Source organism: Galeopterus variegatus, unplaced genomic scaffold (genome assembly GCF_000696425.1).
Source record: "Galeopterus variegatus unplaced genomic scaffold, G_variegatus-3.0.2 Scaffold2787, whole genome shotgun sequence".
Lineage (NCBI taxonomy): Eukaryota > Metazoa > Chordata > Mammalia > Dermoptera > Cynocephalidae > Galeopterus > Galeopterus variegatus.
In genome coordinates, this window is record NW_007728898.1 from 51810 (window position 1) to 68525 (window position 16716).

The 16716-nt window shown below is 35.0% G+C and overlaps 1 protein-coding gene across 1 annotated transcript in view; it reads left to right on the forward strand.

The window, feature by feature from the left end:
* The window catches only part of LOC103598924 (cyclin-dependent kinase 14), a gene marked incomplete at its 3' end in the record, with an annotated part of 215166 nt that overhangs the window by 21428 nt on the left and 177022 nt on the right, over window positions 1–16716 (forward strand). Inside the window, exon 2 of the mRNA XM_008582988.1 lies at window positions 13736–13798. Within this exon, the coding sequence (XP_008581210.1) occupies window positions 13757–13798 (42 nt within the window). The remainder of the gene's footprint in view (window positions 1–13735; window positions 13799–16716) is intronic.

A 16716-nucleotide genomic window follows, 5' to 3' on the forward strand; every position in this document is an offset into this window, starting at 1 on the left:
TAGGTATATTCCCAGCAGTGGGATAGCTGGGTCATATGGCAGATCTATCTGCAATTGTTGTTTTCCATAGAGGCTGCACCATTTTGCAGTCCCACCAACAATGTATGAGAGTTCCTTTTTCTCCACAACCTCACCAGCATTTATCATTCAGAGTCTTTTGGATTTTAGCCATCCTCATCCTCAGTGTAGTTTTGATTTGCATTTCCCAGATGCTGAGTGATGTTGAGCATTTTTTCATATGTCTGTTGGCCATTTGTATATCTTCCTTAGAGAAATGCCTACTTAGCTCTTTTGCCCATTTTTTAATTGGATTGCTTGTTTTTTTCTTGTAAAGTTGTTTGAGTTCCTTGTATATTCTGGATATTAATCCTTTGTCGGATGTATATTTTGCAAATATTTTCTCCCACTCTGTTGGTTTATGCTTGTCTTTGATGTCATTTTCAATTTTTGATAAATTTTAAATTCTTAATAAAACAAATTTAAGTAATGATGATTTCAAAAGATTTTATTAAGCACTTGATTCTGGCCTTTTAACGTTTAAAAACCATGTGTTGTCTCAATGAGACCACCAGTCAGCTTGTTTACCACGGCTTTTAGATCATAGATAGTGTCAGAGGTAAGTGTCATCACCTTCCTTGCCAAATATGGTTTCTGCTGTGTTTTCCATGATAGGAATCATTACACCTAGCTTCATAGTTTGATTAAGATAATTACATGCTAAGCCTACTAATTTGTATTGAAGGAAATATTGAGAAATATTTTACCCCAACTTCTCCAGTATGATTTTCTGAAATTATTTTTGGTTATTGACTCAAATTTGAACACCAATAACTTCTTCTAAAATTTTGCTAAAACTGACTTTCGAATAGTATTTTCAGCCACAATATCAAGAAAACATTACCTGAATTCATCCCAGATATACTAGGTGAGATTTTACTCTTTCCCTTGAAATTTTATTTCAGTAACTTTTTATGGCAAATTGCACCAAGTCAAGAGAATGAAGAGATGTTTTTTAGCTCTGATTCACTGACTACATAACTAGATTTTTGGCATAAAAGCTTTAAAACATATTATGAGGAACAGTAACATTGGTTTTTTGCTTTGTGAAGTTTCAAGATTCATGTTCAAAACATTAACTATATCTGCCAAATATGCCAAGCTTCTGGGAAAGTTATCATTTTTGAAAGTTTGCAAGTGTCTAATAGTTGAGGAAAAAAAATAATTCTTTTTCCAGAGTATCTTTCATTTCATACCCATGCACAGCAAGGGATTAGGGCCATTTTCTTTATCCATGGATTGAGCAAAGCTAGTAGCACAAAAGAAGAGAAAGACTGATGTGTTGATCTTTGACAGATTTTTCTCTGACATGCAAGTCAGCAATTTTACTTTTGGCTGTGAATCCTGATGAAAAATAGTTAAAACTTTATATTCCGTTTTAATTTTTGGCAATACCCAGAATACAAGAATTCATGAGGTTCCCCCCACCCCATGATATTCTTATTGTTTCCTATTGAACGAGTTACTTGAAACAAAATTTTTACAATTTTGAGGATTCTTTTTTTTCTTATGCTTTTTAAAAAAACTTTGAAACATTTTTAAATTTTTAATTTTTTATTGAAGCATAATTGATTGTACGTATCTGTGGGGTCCCACATTGAATATCAATACCTGTTTGTAATATGTGATGCTCAAATCAACATTACACAATTTAATTATTTTTTGTGGCCCTTTACCAATTTCTTGCTAACACCCCTCCCCCTTTCCCACCTTTGGTAACCTCAGTTCTGTTCTATCCTTTTGTAAGTTCACTGTGTAATTGTCTTCCTTCCTTCCTTCCTTCCTTCCTTCCTTCCTTCCTTCCTTCCTTCCTTCCTTCCTTCCTTCCTTCCTTCCTTCCTTCCTTCCTTCTTCTTTCTTATTCTTATTTATTTTATTTTTATTTTTTTTAGCTCCCACTTATGAGTGAAGACATGTGGTATTTCTCTTTCTGTGCCTGGCTTATTTCACTACACATAATTTTCTCTAAGTTCCTCCACGTTGCTGCAAATAGCAGAATTTTATTCTTTCTTATGGCTGAGTAGTATTCCATTGAGTATTTATACCACATTTTCCTTATCCAGTCATCCATTGATAGACATTTAGGTTAGTTCCAATTCTTGGCTATTATAAATAGAGCTGCAATAAACATAGGAGTGCAGGTTTCCCTTCAATATGATGATTTCCATTCCTTTGGGTATATACCCAGCAGTGGGATTGCTGGATCATATGGCAGTTCTATCTGTAGTTTGAGGAACCTTCATACTGTTTTCCATAATGGCTGCATGCATTTACAGTCCAACAAACTGTGTAGAAGGATTCCCCTTTCTCTGCGTCCTTGCCAGCATTTGTTATTCTCTGTCTTTTTGATAATAGCCAGTATAACTAGGGTGAGATGAATTCTCAATGTGGTTTTGATTTGCATTTCCCTGATGCTTAGTGATATTGAGCATTTTTTCATGTTTGTTGGCCATTTGTATATCTTCTTTTGAGAAATGTCTATTCAGCTCCTTTGCACATTTTTTAATTGGGTTACTTGGTTTTTTTACTGTTAAGTTGTTTGAGTTCCTTTTATATTTTGAATATTAATCCCTTGTCAGTTGCATGGCTTACAAATGTTTTCTCCCATTCTGGAGGTTGTCTTTCGCTCTGTTAATTGTTTCTTTTGCTGTGCAGAAGCTTTTTAGTTTCATATAATCCCATTTTATTTTTTTCTGGTGTTGCCTGTGCTTTTGGAGTCTTATTCATAAAGTTTGTGCCCAGTCATACTTCCTGAAGTGTTTCCCTTATGTTTTCTTTTAGGAGTTTTATAGTTTCAGGTCTTATATTTAAATATTTAATCCATTTTGTGTTGATTTCGGTATATGGCAAGAGGTATGAGTCTAGTTTTATTCTTCTAATTATGGATGTCCAGTTTTCCCAGCACCATTTATTAAAGAGGCAGTCTTTTCCCCATTCTGTGTTCTTTGTGTGCCTTTGTCAAAGATCAGTCGGCTGTAAATACCTGAGTTAATTTCTGGGTTCTCTGTTCTGTTCCCTTGGTCTGAGTATATGTTTTTGTGCCAGTACCATGCTGTTTTGGTTACTATAGCTTTGTAGTATAATTTGAGATCAGTTAGTGTAATGCTTCTTGCTTTATTTATTTATTTATTTATTTTTGCTCAGGATTGCTTTTGCTATTGGTGGTGTTTTGTTGTTCCATAAGAATGTTAGGATTATTTTTTCTGTTTCTGTGAAGAATGTCATTGGCACTTTGATGGGGATTGTATTGAATCTGTAGATCTCTTTGGGTAGTATGGACATTTTCACACTATTGATTCCTCCAATCCAAGAGCATGGAATGTCTTTCCATCGTTTGGTGTACTCTTTAATTTCTTTCAGCAGCGATTTGTAATTCTTGTTGTAGAGATCTTTTACCTCCTTGGTTAAATCTATTCCTAGGTATTTTGTTTTTCAGGTGACTCTTGTAAATGGGCTTGCTTTCTTGATTTCTTTTTCTCCTAGTTGGATGTTGGAGTATAAAACTGCTACTGATTTTTGCATATTGATTTTGTATCTTGCAACTTTATTGAAATCATTTATCAGCTCTACAAATTTTTTGTTAGAGTATTTAGGTTTTTCTATATGTCGAATCATGTCATCTGAAACAGGGATAGTTTGCCTTCATCTTTTTAAATCTGGATGCCCTTTATTTCTTTCTCTTGCCTGATTGCTCCGGGTAGTACTTGCAATTCTTAACAGTATATATATTTCACTACTACTCAATTTCTTATGCTTCAGAGCATCATACTATGCAGGCAATAACTTGAATTTTGAAAAATGCTGGTGCAGTCCTTTTACTCATTGAGTTTGAGAGACTTAAATTACTTTTGTCCCTATATGTACACCCTACTAAGTAAATAATAAGATTTTATTTCAAAAACATTGACCCTACCTAGAAGTACTCATGCTTCAGGTGTGCCACACGAATGTAACAAAAGGGTATTTCAAATATGTCACCGTTTGCCATGACTTTCTCTGAAAGCTCTGTCATTCTGCATATTACCATCAGCCAGGAAGATTTAGATGAACTCTACATTTGTAATATAAATTTATTTTTCAAACTGTTTCTCTGGCTCAGGAGATTTTTGATTTATCCAGTCTTGGGGTCTATAACCCGTAACTGTTGCTCCATAAATAATCCAATATTCATGATCATGTCTAAAAATTCCATAGTATTTTGCACTCTAAAATCTTAATAACATTATTTCTAATATGTCTCTCTGTATTTCCTTATTATCAAAACCTCCTAAATTGTTATCACTGGATCAAATGATATGAACAAGGTTATAAATATTTCATTTTAGGTAACAAGAGGAAGTGTACTTGCATATATTGACATTTATTTAATTCCTATTTCCCCTATAGTCATTGGTAAGCTCCTGGATTGTGAATACTTTTTTATTCATCTTTATATACTTTTAATACTTTACCCATTATAAGAGTTTGAAAATAGATATTGATTTTCAATTGGTATGCCAAAAAAAAGATGATGACAAAATCAACAAATAATAATTGTATATTTTCTTTCTGATTACATGTTTCATAATTACTGTTTTTACAGTTAAAAATAACATGTACCTAAAGCTCATTACAGAATGGTTCATAGTTTTCTAAACCACACTTCTAGTACGATCTGTTCCTGTGTGAGTGTTAGTCTTATCCTTTAGAACCAAGAATATAAAAAAGGCTCCTTTACTCAACTTTGTAGCCAGCAAAAGTTATTTCAGGATGGCCATGTTTGATTCCTGTATCTTCCTTCCCCTCTTTATCTCCCCTCTCTTCTTTAGTTCTGTTTCTAACTTTTTGTTTTCTTGCTTTCACCCTATAATTTTGGAGTCTTCCACATGTCTACCAGGAAAGGTCCAGAACATGTTTTAAGAGGTAAGATATTCCTGAAACCTAATCCACTTTATTTTTTCTTCCATCTCAAGGTTTGAGTCTAAACAATTTTGTGTGGCCCACTTCACTAAACATATTTTTTTCCCTTTTTCAAATTCTTGAGGATGGTGGATGATCAGAACATTCCATTCTTTTATCCACTGTTTTTTTATTTTTCCTTTAAAAAGTCAACTTGGATTCAGAATAGCAGGAACATCTTTTTAAAGTTGCTATTTGACTTCATTAAAATTTTAATGTTATTTAGGTTTGTGAATGGTTTGTCAGAGGGCAAATAAATAATACTGGATAGCCCTTTCCTCCACTGTTTCAAGAGAGCATATTTTACACATTCATCTAATGCTGGATTAGCATAAGATGGTTCTGTAGAATGTTCTATTTCTAGATTTCCCCCAATTTTTTGAAACTTCCAAAAACTATACATTGAATTTATTTAATTTAAAAAAGGAAAATCATATCTCTGAAGAGTTTTATAAAGTAAACAAATTACATATATATAGATATGGATAGAGATATATATTTAGGTTTAAGGATTGACTTCTACGATATTGAAACTACTGCAGACACTTGAACTATTAGAGCATGAGTGTCTGCATTCCTTTTATCAGAGATGAATGACTTGCAACAGTCTTACTGCTGGGGCAGAGCTATATAATCTGTCTATCCATCATGTCACTGCCAGAAGCCAAATAGAAAGTTTTTTGTTTTAATGGAAACGATCTTTCAGGTTGCTGGTTTTACATGATGCGAATGTGTTTGGAAATGCTTCCTGTTCCAGTAACCAGCCCCAGGCTGCCCATGCATTTTAGGTTCAGAAATGACAGCTGAAACCATTTAGGCAGAATTGTAGGAAATCTAAGACATCTATAGGTTTATTATGATGAAAAAGGAGGAGAATACATTAAATAATTTTTTTTTTTTTCTGACTGGTAAGGGAATCGCAACCCTCTGCATGGTGTGGTCTGCACCACGCTCAGCCAGTGGGCGCACCAGCCATCCCTATATAGGATCTGAACCCGCAGCCTCGGCGCTAGTAGTGCCGCACTCTCCCGAGTGAGCCACGGGGTCGGCCCTACATTATATAATTTAAAAGAAAAGACTAGTTAGGAATAGCACTGTGATTGCCATGGGAGGATTTTTATGTAGTGTAAACTACTGTGTGTGTTAACCACCCTTACCCTCCCTAGGGAATGTGTGGTTTACTGGTAGAATTTCATATGTTTCCTAAGTGTCTTAAAACCAGATAAAAATAAAATAACCCAGAAACAGGTTTTGTAATATGTAAAATAATTCTGTGGAGGAACAGTGGTATTATTTAAGAATAACATGTCTTTGATTGGGTAATGGTGGAATAGATTGGAAGACTATATTGTCTCTATTGTCATACTGTGTCTTATGATGCAACTTGAGGCACCATAATCTAGTTGTAATTAGAATTTCTGCTTCAGAGGGAAAAGTTAGCACTTTTTGTACTGGTTTGTGAATGTCTTGTTTTTGTCATTAAAGATGAAGTGGAAATAATAACCTTTTTCTTCATAAAATTGTGACTGTCTTGATATGATCTCTTGCCATAAAAGTACTGTTTAAAGATTCTTTATAATGAGTCACTTACCTGGCGGAGGTTGGGGTGTCTAGAATCAGACTGAGATGTGGACTGGGGGTGTGTCTTAAAACAATCAAAGATAAGTCAGGGAAACGAGTGCTCTATATTTTTATGCTTACAATTTGTACAGTTTATTAACTAGCTCTTAACATATCCCATCTTTTTAATCATATATTTCCATTTAATGTTTTTGTTTTGTAAATCAAGTTTTTATTAATTTCAAAATAACTTCAGTGTTTAAACACAACATAAACCTACCTTTTAAAGATCAAAAAGTTCAGATTTACTTTTCTATGTCTGTAATCTTCTGATATTCTTCGTATTCTTATGCTTATGAAACAGTTTTTGTGTGTGTATGTGTTCTAAAAACTACACCAATCTTGAATATACTGACTCTCCTTCGTCAAATGGAAAATTTAATGAAACAGTAGTAAAAGATGTGGAGGCTGTGTCATAACTTCACAATGAGTGTTTCTGTTGGTTATCTCCATGGAATGGCTTCCTTATTTTTAGCTTAGGTGCCAAAAATAAGGCTAAGCCCTTTTCAACATCATATTTTGGCAGTGCTTTTGGAGAACATCAAAAGTAGCTGACAAATATTATGGACATCACGCTTAACGTTATAGGAGAGTGGAACCAAATGCATGTGTTCAGGAAGGGGCTTTATTTAGATTCCTGATTGATGAGAACAGTATAGTCTGAAACCTGATGCTAATGCAAGAGCAGAATTACTCTGAGGAACTCAATATCCCACAAATAGATTTGATTATTTGAAGGGTCAACAATTGAAACACCTCACTTGATCATAATAAATTACATAAAATAAAGAGAAACATAAGCACGTACTGAATGATGAAGCGTATTAACAATTGAGTTGTTCTAGTTTTGCCTTAGAAAATGGGCACAGTTTCATGTCCAAAATGTTGTCTGAGTTTCAGGTAGCCTTCTTACCATGGGCTATAGATGGAGAGGTATTGCTTCTTTCCCCTGACCCAAGATCAGAGTCAAAAAATGATAAAGGTTGGAGAGTGGAAAATATGAAAAGGTGGATATCATCGTCTAGCTTGTTTCTCTTTTCCTTCGGCTGGCTTCTTTCTCTTGGTCCTTTTTTAAAGGGCTCTTCTCCACTCAGGCATGATTTAAAATTGTCATTACGCACTTAATTAATCTTCCTATGTTTCTTTCGTGTTTTTCCCTTTAAGTCTCATGGCTGTGTATAGCACATGACTAATGTTCGTCATTATAGTTCTCAGGCCTGCATATAATTGAAATTAACTGAGACAAAGAGAGATTATAAAGAGAGATTTCTCTTCTGCCTTCTAAACTGATCCAGCCACAGAGAAATCAAATCAACACGGGGAAACGCAAATTCTAAAGCTTGCAAACTCTTCTACAGAGAATGTTTAGCCTCTGGGGGAAATTATTTCAGATACTCTCCTCAGATTTTTTTCCCTAGAAATATTCCTTCATCTATGTAAATAGATAAATACTATCTGATGGATAATCAACAATGAGGTAGGAGGAAACTGATTTTGAAAGGAATATACGCTAGTGAGGATTGAGCTTTTCTCACTCTGTCTTCTGCTTGGTCTGTATGTTTGCCACACTTAATAGCTTCCTCTAAAACCACCTACTCCATGGAAGATTGATGTGCTGTTCTAGACATTCAGGTATAAACCTGTCACACACAAGTGTTTCTAATGGCATTTTCCTGAAGCACAGCAGCAGTGATGGAGTGAATAAGAGGGAGGTGTGGGAAGATGAGGTGATGTATAATGCAGTGAGGGAAAGAGGAGATATTAGCCTAGAGCCATGATAGAGTTTGGAAGGGAAAATTCTTTTTAATATGCAGTCACCAGGGATCTTCTCTGTAAGTCCTCCTTTTGGTATTAGAACAAACAGTAGCTAGAGATCAAGCCAGATGGATCTGAGATTATCAGTGTATCATCATAGGAGAGTGATCTGTTGGTCATGTGCCATAGAGGCCTTTTGTTCAGAACTTCTGTACCCAGAATGACTTTGAAACATGGAATGACTAAAAAGTGCCTTCTGGCGTCATTATATAGTTTAGTTCTGCATTTCTGGACTAGGGTGAATCAGAAGGGTCACATAATCCAATGAGCAGAACTAAGGAGATACGTTATGAAGAAAGAAGAGATGTAATGAAATTTGTAATTTAGACACATCTAATGAAGTCCAGACATAGTACTGTGTATTAAAACAGAGAGAGGGAAAAGAAAAGGTTTTTAGTGTAGATAGAATGGAAGTTTGTGAAAAATGATTGTTAGGGTCCAAAGTGTGACCTTGTACCATCTCGTCCCCTCCCCGTCTGACATTTTCCAGCTTCTTGCCCCTAATCACGCAGAGCATTCCAAGGTTAATGATGTATTTGCTAGACATAGTTTCATTGTGTATAGAGAGCGGAAGAGTGGGCACGTAGACAGGAAGAACACTTAGATAAGGGTACTTCAAAAAGTTATTAGAAAAATAGAATTAAAAGATAATACATATCTTTAGATATTTTTGAAGTACCCTTATACAAGGATGAAGTGCTTCCTGTAGAAGTTCCTGTTTTCTGACTGTATTTATCATTTTCATTTTTTGTGGCAATCCTTCCAAATATTCCTTCCAACTTCTACTCCTAAAAACACGTCAGAAAATCAGCATTGTTGTCATCATCATCTATCCTATCTACCACATGCTAGGCAATGTTCTGAAGCTGTTGTGGATGTATACTCATTAAATCTCACAATAATCCTATGAAGTAGGTGTACTAGGATTATCCTCATTACACAGATGAAGCTAATTCTGACATACAGAGGTTATGTAACCTGTTCACAGTTACATAGCTAGTGATAGGCATGTGCGTATCCATGTGGTGTATGCACATACACACACCTCATTTCTGTGCTTTACATTTAAGGAAATATGGATTTTAAAATTTTAAAGGTTTGGAAAAAAATCTTTATTTTATTTTCCATGATCTCATTTATGGAGATGGTCTCTTTCCTGCAATTCATGATGGTAATGTCATTTGTACATACGCTAAGAAAGGTCATCATGTGTACTTTGAGGATCAAGAATTTTTTCCCCACTCCTAATATGTTTTCTTCATCATAGTTTTGTCGTTTCATTTTTTTAAAAAGGCTTGAATATATATATATATATATATAGCATAAATGTTCTTTTGTGCCCACTGCCATTCCACTTCTTTAATTTGTTAATTTTAGGCTTGCATATTTCTTCCTTCCTAATATTAATCTTGTTTGGTCTTGACATGTTAGTATTTTAATATAACATACAATTCTAGTACTTACTGCCATTATTTTTAGAATTTGTACATTTATGTTCATAAAGAGGTTGCTTTAGTTTTTTTTCTCCATTTCTGCCTTGTCTTCGCCTGGTTTGACACTGTAGCTTTAAAGAAGGAGTGGAAAGTATCTTATCTTTTTTCTGTGCTCTGAAGTAATTTGTACATGTTACTTGAAGGTTTGGAGAATTATCCATTAAGACTATCTGAATTTAGTACCCTTTTAGGTAGAGCTCTTCAATTTCTATCTCTTATATAATCAAATTAAGTAATTTATATGTGTTTTAGAAAAACATGTTTTACATAGATATCAAACATATTGATTTAAAGACATTTGTAGTTCAGAGCATAGTGCTATATGTTTGTAGTATATTTTTAAATCTCCACATTTTTAGTTTGTCATTTTTCTCATTCTGAGTGTGATGACATCTTGGCCAAAAACCCTTTACTTACTTTAAAAAAAAAAAAGGACTTAAACTCACCAAAGGTTTACTTTTACTTTTGTTTGTTTTACTGGGATTTTCAAAGAAGTAGGTTTTTGTTTAGTTGATCAAATCTGTAGTCGTTTAGATCTTCTATTTAATTAATTTCTGCTATTAATTGCATTAGTCCCTTCTATTTTCTTTGGATTTCCTTGTTTGGTATTCTCTAGCTTTCCTTTATTGGTTGTTTTATTTATTTTCAGTCATTCTTATGTTAAAACAAATGCATTTAGAGGCCTAAATTTTCTTGTTAATAATGTTCTGACCACTTTCCATTGCTGACATGTAGTGTGCTATCATCATTCTTTTTAAACTGACGTAAGCATTTTTAGGATTTTTTTAATTTCCAAGAATTTTAAAAATTTTCTTCACTTCTCTCTTTCTCATTTCCTCTCTTATTTGCTTTTCTTCTTTCCCTTTCATCCTGCTGCCATTGAACTTAAGCCACCTTTCATTGGAAGAAACATTATTTTACTACTAAGAAAACAATACACCCAAGTACACTATGACTGAGTGTTTTTTTAACACTCAGAATTTTTATTTTATGCTTGCTGAGAGAGCTGTACAAATTTTAATTCTGGCACTTAAAAAACTTGTACCTGAGAATTTCAATAAATGGTTTCCAGATAACAATTAGGGCTCATCTTTTCATATTTCTTCCTGAGGTTGTCCTTAAGTTGTTTGTTGATGACTCATGCCATTATGTAAACTCTGCAAATAGAGCAAAATGAGAAATTTGCTCAAATTTGCAGGCAATGACAACTATTTTCCAATTACTGCCTGGGTAATAGCAAACGAATGCTATCATTTCAGTATCAAAGATGAAAAGAATTGTTTGATGTTAATTTTATTCAATTATGGGAAGAGGATATAATACGATTTCTGCTCTCTGGAAATTTTTGAGATTTTTCTCTTTGTGTAATACATTGTTACTTTTTGTGAGTATGCTATTTGTTTTTAAAAAGCATGCGTAGCATGAGTTTATTAGGCCTAAAAGTAAACGTGCCAGTTAATTGTTTTATTTATATCCTTTCTAGTCTTACATTTTTTGCCAATTTCGTTTGTTGATTTTTGAAAGAAGTTAAACCCTTTAAGACTTTGTGAACTTTTTGATTTCCTCTTTTATATTTATCAACTTTTGCTTTATGTTCATGTGTTCTGTTGTTAGGTGCATAAATGTTGAATTCGTGTTTCTTGAATTCTATTATACCTGATTTACATGGATATTTCTGATTCCTTTTTTTTGATATTTACCAGCATAAATGACAAAACATGTAAAATATAAATATATAATATAAAATATGAGGGGTCTTCAAAAAGTATATGAAAGATTCATATTATCTTTTAATTATATTTTTCCATGAATTTTTTGAAGTACCCTGGTATTATTTTTTTATTTTCAGACTTCCTGGTTTTTTTTTTTTTATTGTTTGTGTATTGTTTTTAGTTTGTATTTGGGAAGCAGTATGAATTTGATTTTATTTTGTAAACTGAGATTTAACATTTTTAATAAGCATGTTATCACATCATGGATATGTGATTAGATATGACTGGATATACTTTCTATTTAATATTTTGTTTCGTATATGTGAAGCATTGAACAAATTAGAGACAATTCTTACCCTTGTGGATCTTATTGTAGAATGGGCAGCATTTTAAATAATACCTTACTTTGATATGTCATGTTATATGTAAAAAGTGTTTTCATGTTCTTTTTTTGTTCATCTTTTAGGGTGGTATTATCCCTATTGGAAAGGATGGTGAAGTTAATAATATTGAGCAATTTGGGGTCCAAAATTCATTCCTTGGTTTGTTAAGTGCATGAAATAAAACTTTTATATAGTTACTCAGGAAAAACTCTGTGGAACCCATTGTAATCATACTTTAGGGTTATTTTCAATGAGCAGTCGCACATATGTATAACCTTGTTTATTAGTTTCTTTTTCTCTGTGTCTCAGACCACAGATACAGTAATTTCCACATCAGACAGTTCCTTACCTCATGGAGTTTGACTTTGATTTAGAAGCCAAACACCTTGGGTCTGGTCCAAGGTAAAGGCAGTTTTTGTTTCAGAATGTACCTAAAAACATTTCTTCTGTTTTCCTCCCCTTTGCCCTTCAATTCTCTAACTTCTTTCATCCTCTACTCATGTCTTACTTCTTACAGTGGCCTTTCTGAAATCTCTAGACCACGTTAGGTTCATACCCTTTAACATTACCCAGTACTGGGTAATAAAACATACCATACTCTCCCATAATTAGTGGCATGTCTGTTTCTTTCTATTTCCATCTATTTTATTCAATTTTGGGTCCTTAGTGACTAGTGTAGTGCCTGGAACATAATAAGGGCCCAAGAAGTATATGGTGTCTGAGGGAAGGTTAAATTTTGCTCTGTATCTCCAGCAAGCATCACCTGGCATGCAGTGAAAGCTCAATAACAGAATCTGAACTGTGGTCACAATGACTATAGCACAATTCTTGAATGTGTTATAAAACTTGTAATTCCTCAATCATTCAAGCCTGATAATGGGCATAAACACTCATGTTCACTGGCTTTTACAGAATGGTTAAGTGTTTCAATGTTACAAATCTTATAGAACCCTCCAATAAGAGAAGAAAAATTTGAATGGTAACTCTACATGCTTTTTGAAAATTCTATATAGTTCGTAATATAGAACAGAAAAAGCATTAAGAAGAAAACATGCAGTGTACAATTGTGGGCAAATTGAACTTGGCATATTTAAAAGAATAATAACGTAAGATGTTATCTAGGAATATTATGTTTAACTTATATCTGGATGTATTCACCTTAATTTATAATTTTGAAAGTATTTCTATTAATTTCTCTGGTATATTTACTCAAATATATTTAAGAGTTCTGGAAACCTGAAAATTATTTTTGGGAATATAGATATGAAAAATTTAAATAAGTTTAATGATTAATTTGCTAGCATAATGTATTCATGGTATTTTCATCTCATATAATCATAACTTGCATTTGTACTTGGAAAATATGAGATAATTGAAATTGTAATTGGATCAGTTAAGTTTTTGTGTGTGTTTTTAGTTAAGGTATGGAATATATAATCAATGAGGAGAAAATTAGACACTTAACAAAATGGGCATGTATTACTTTTAATACACAGACAGGTTTAACATAAAACAGAGCCTAGAGAAAAAGATAATGATTCAGTGATGGTTAAAAATGGGGAGTGGGGAAACATGCAACTACATACACTAAAAAATTCACCTACTTGTCTTGTATTTGCTTTGTTCAGAAGGTAATACTGACTTTGAAGTAGGAAAATATTGATTTATTGTGATATAGCCAGAGGGATATTAATACATTTTCCCTTTTATCTTCTAGCACACTGATTTATGTCAGTACATGGACAAGCACCCTGGAGGGCTGCATCCAGATAATGTGAAGGTAGGAAAAGATCTTTTTAAGACAAAGGTTAGCATTCTTGATATGCATTTTTTGAGCCAAAGCCTAATATCTCTATCAGAAATTTATTTAAATTTTAAAAAATTTTTGTGTAAAGAGAAGTAATATTGAAGTGAACCGTAGTCATTGTGTCAGTTTAGTTGTTAGAAATTATGCTGTAACATTAAATATTTTCACGGGAATGTTATTGTTTAGATCTCATCCTATTTTTTCTTCATGGAGAAATGTTTATCAATAATGAGTGAGATTCACTGGAATCGTATTTTAACACTATTCTCAGTAGAGAGGAGTCTCAGGTAGCTCTAGGTTGAAACCCCATACTGAATTACCAATTGGTTTCAATATAAAGCATCAGTATGATCCAAAACCATGTTATGGTAAGTTCACAGTGCATATTTTTTCATTTGTATGTATATATAGATCCAACTAACTATTGCTCTTTTTTATATCTTTTACTAGAAATTTGATTACTGTGTGTTAAAAGAACTAAGTTTTTCTAAGATTAGGTATGTCAGTCATCTTGGGAAATTGTTCCAAAACATCAAACCTAAAACAAACTCTTTCTTGGCATATGTTAGGGAATTAGAATAAACCAAAGTTATAACTATAGACTTAATGATGTTTTTAAATTTAGTAATTCAAATAACTACATTTCGTAATCCTGAGAACCAACTGAGTTTATGGACTATTTGAAGTAAAATTATTTGTCTCCATTTTTTCCCATTCATCATCTGCACCACTCTTTGCAGCATATGTTTTTTCTTTTGTACTTTTTTCTTTTGCTCTTGGAGGTATATATGCACATGTGGTGTTTTGTGTGTTTATATTTTTCCTTAAAAAAATAATATATATGTTATATAATTTTTTCACTTAAAATATATGATGGATATCCTTTAAAATCAATACATGACTGCATACCTCAATCTTTCCAATGATTGCATATTATTCCATACTATTAATAAACCATAAATTTAAATGTTCCTTATTAATGGATCTTTGAGCTGTTGCCAGAATGAGCCATTATATTATTCTAGAGTAAATATTAGTTTAAACCTTTATACTCTTATTTCTCTTGGATATCTAGTTAATGGATTTTCTTTGTTAAGGTAGAGGCATAATTTCTGTATTAATGAATTTGACTGGAACATTTGCCCACAAGGTTATAAATTGTAGGAGAACTGTTTTCCTCTATTCTCACTAGCATTAGTGTAACCAATCATTTTATTTTTGCCATTCTGATGAGTAAAAACAGAACGTCTTTTTTTTTTTGTCTTTTTCCGTGTCCGGCAACGGATCGCAACCCTCAGTGTTGCCCCCGCACCGGACCGGGGACCGGCAACGGGATCGCAACCCTCAGCGTTGCTCCCGCGCCTCGCTCAGCCAGTGAGCGGGAACCGGTCTGTATGTGGGATCCGAACCCTCGGGCGGGAGCGCCGCCGCGCTTCCCAAGCGGCGCACTATCCAGTGCGCCACCGGGCCGGCCTCAGAACGTCTTTTATGTTAGCATTTGCTTAACTACGAGTGACATTGACCATCTTTTCATACATTTCCTGATCGTTTGTGATTCTGCTTTTATAAATTGCCTCTTCTTACATATTGTCCATTTTTCTATTTGGTTATTAACATTTTTCTTAATAAGTCATAGGTGTTTTTTTCAATATCTGTGACATTAATAATGAGGATTCTTATGGTGGTCAGTTCTACTGTACAATTTTATTTTATTTATTTATTTAAAATTTTTTTTTTATTTTTATTGAATCAAAATTGATTATACATATTTTGGGGGTTCAACATTGAGATATGTTGATAAAATCAATATTACTAGCATATATATTGTTATAAATTGTAATTATTCTTTATGCCCCTTGTCCAATCTCTCCTCATCCCCCTCTCCTTCACCCTCCCCCCTCTAATTACCCTAGATTTCTTCTCTCCTTCCGAAAGAATAATGGTTACTCTGTTGATTTGCTGCCTAAATGATTTGTTCAGTGCTGAGAGGTGTGTCAGGCCCCCCAATATTATCATAGACAGATGCTTCTTCTGTCACTCTGAAATGGGCTTTGTGGAGAGAGACATCCTCTTCTTTTCTTTATCTCTGCTGGGGACTCTCCTTGTGTCAATGCACTCCAGTGGCTGACAGACCATCTGCGTGGTAGTTGTGGCATCTAGCCACTTTTGCAGCAGCCATGCTTATTGTGATGGCTGTGGTAGGCCACTCACATGGAGGTGATGTTTCTGGCATGCTTCTTGGTGCTGGCAGTGTGCTGGGTTGTAGGGAGTGTCTGGTCCCTGGCTCCAGACCTCAGGTCCCTGTGGGGGGGGGGACCTGAGGCACTGGCGCAGTGTGTCTGGTTGTGGGAGGGGGGTCTGGTCTCCAGCTCTATACCTCAGGTCCCCGGGCAGGCCCTGCAATGCTGGCATGGTGTGCCTGGTTGTGGGAGGGGTTTCCGGTCCCTGGCTCCAAGCCCTGGGTCCATGGGCAAGCCCCGAGGTGCTGGCATGATGTGCCTGGTTGTGGGGGGGCACTCAGTCCCCTTCTCCATGCCTCAGGTCCCCAGGCAGGCCCTGCGGTGCTGGATATGAGAGTGGGGTCCAGTCTGTGGCTCCAAGCCTCAGGTTCCAGGGCGGGCTCTGAGGTACTGGTGGTATGAATGGTTGTGGGCTGGGATCCTGCCCCGGATCCATGCCTCGTGTCCCCTGGTGGGCCCCAAGGCACTGGTGGTGTGCCTGGTTATTGTGAGTATCTGGTACGCAGCTCCCTGCCTTGGGTCCCTGATTGGGCCTTGAGGCACTGGCATGGAGTGCCTGGATGTGGGAGGGGGGTCCGGTCTCCTTCTCCATGCCTCGGGACCCTGGGCAGGACCCAAGGCACTGGTGCTGTGTGCCTGGTTGTGGGAGGG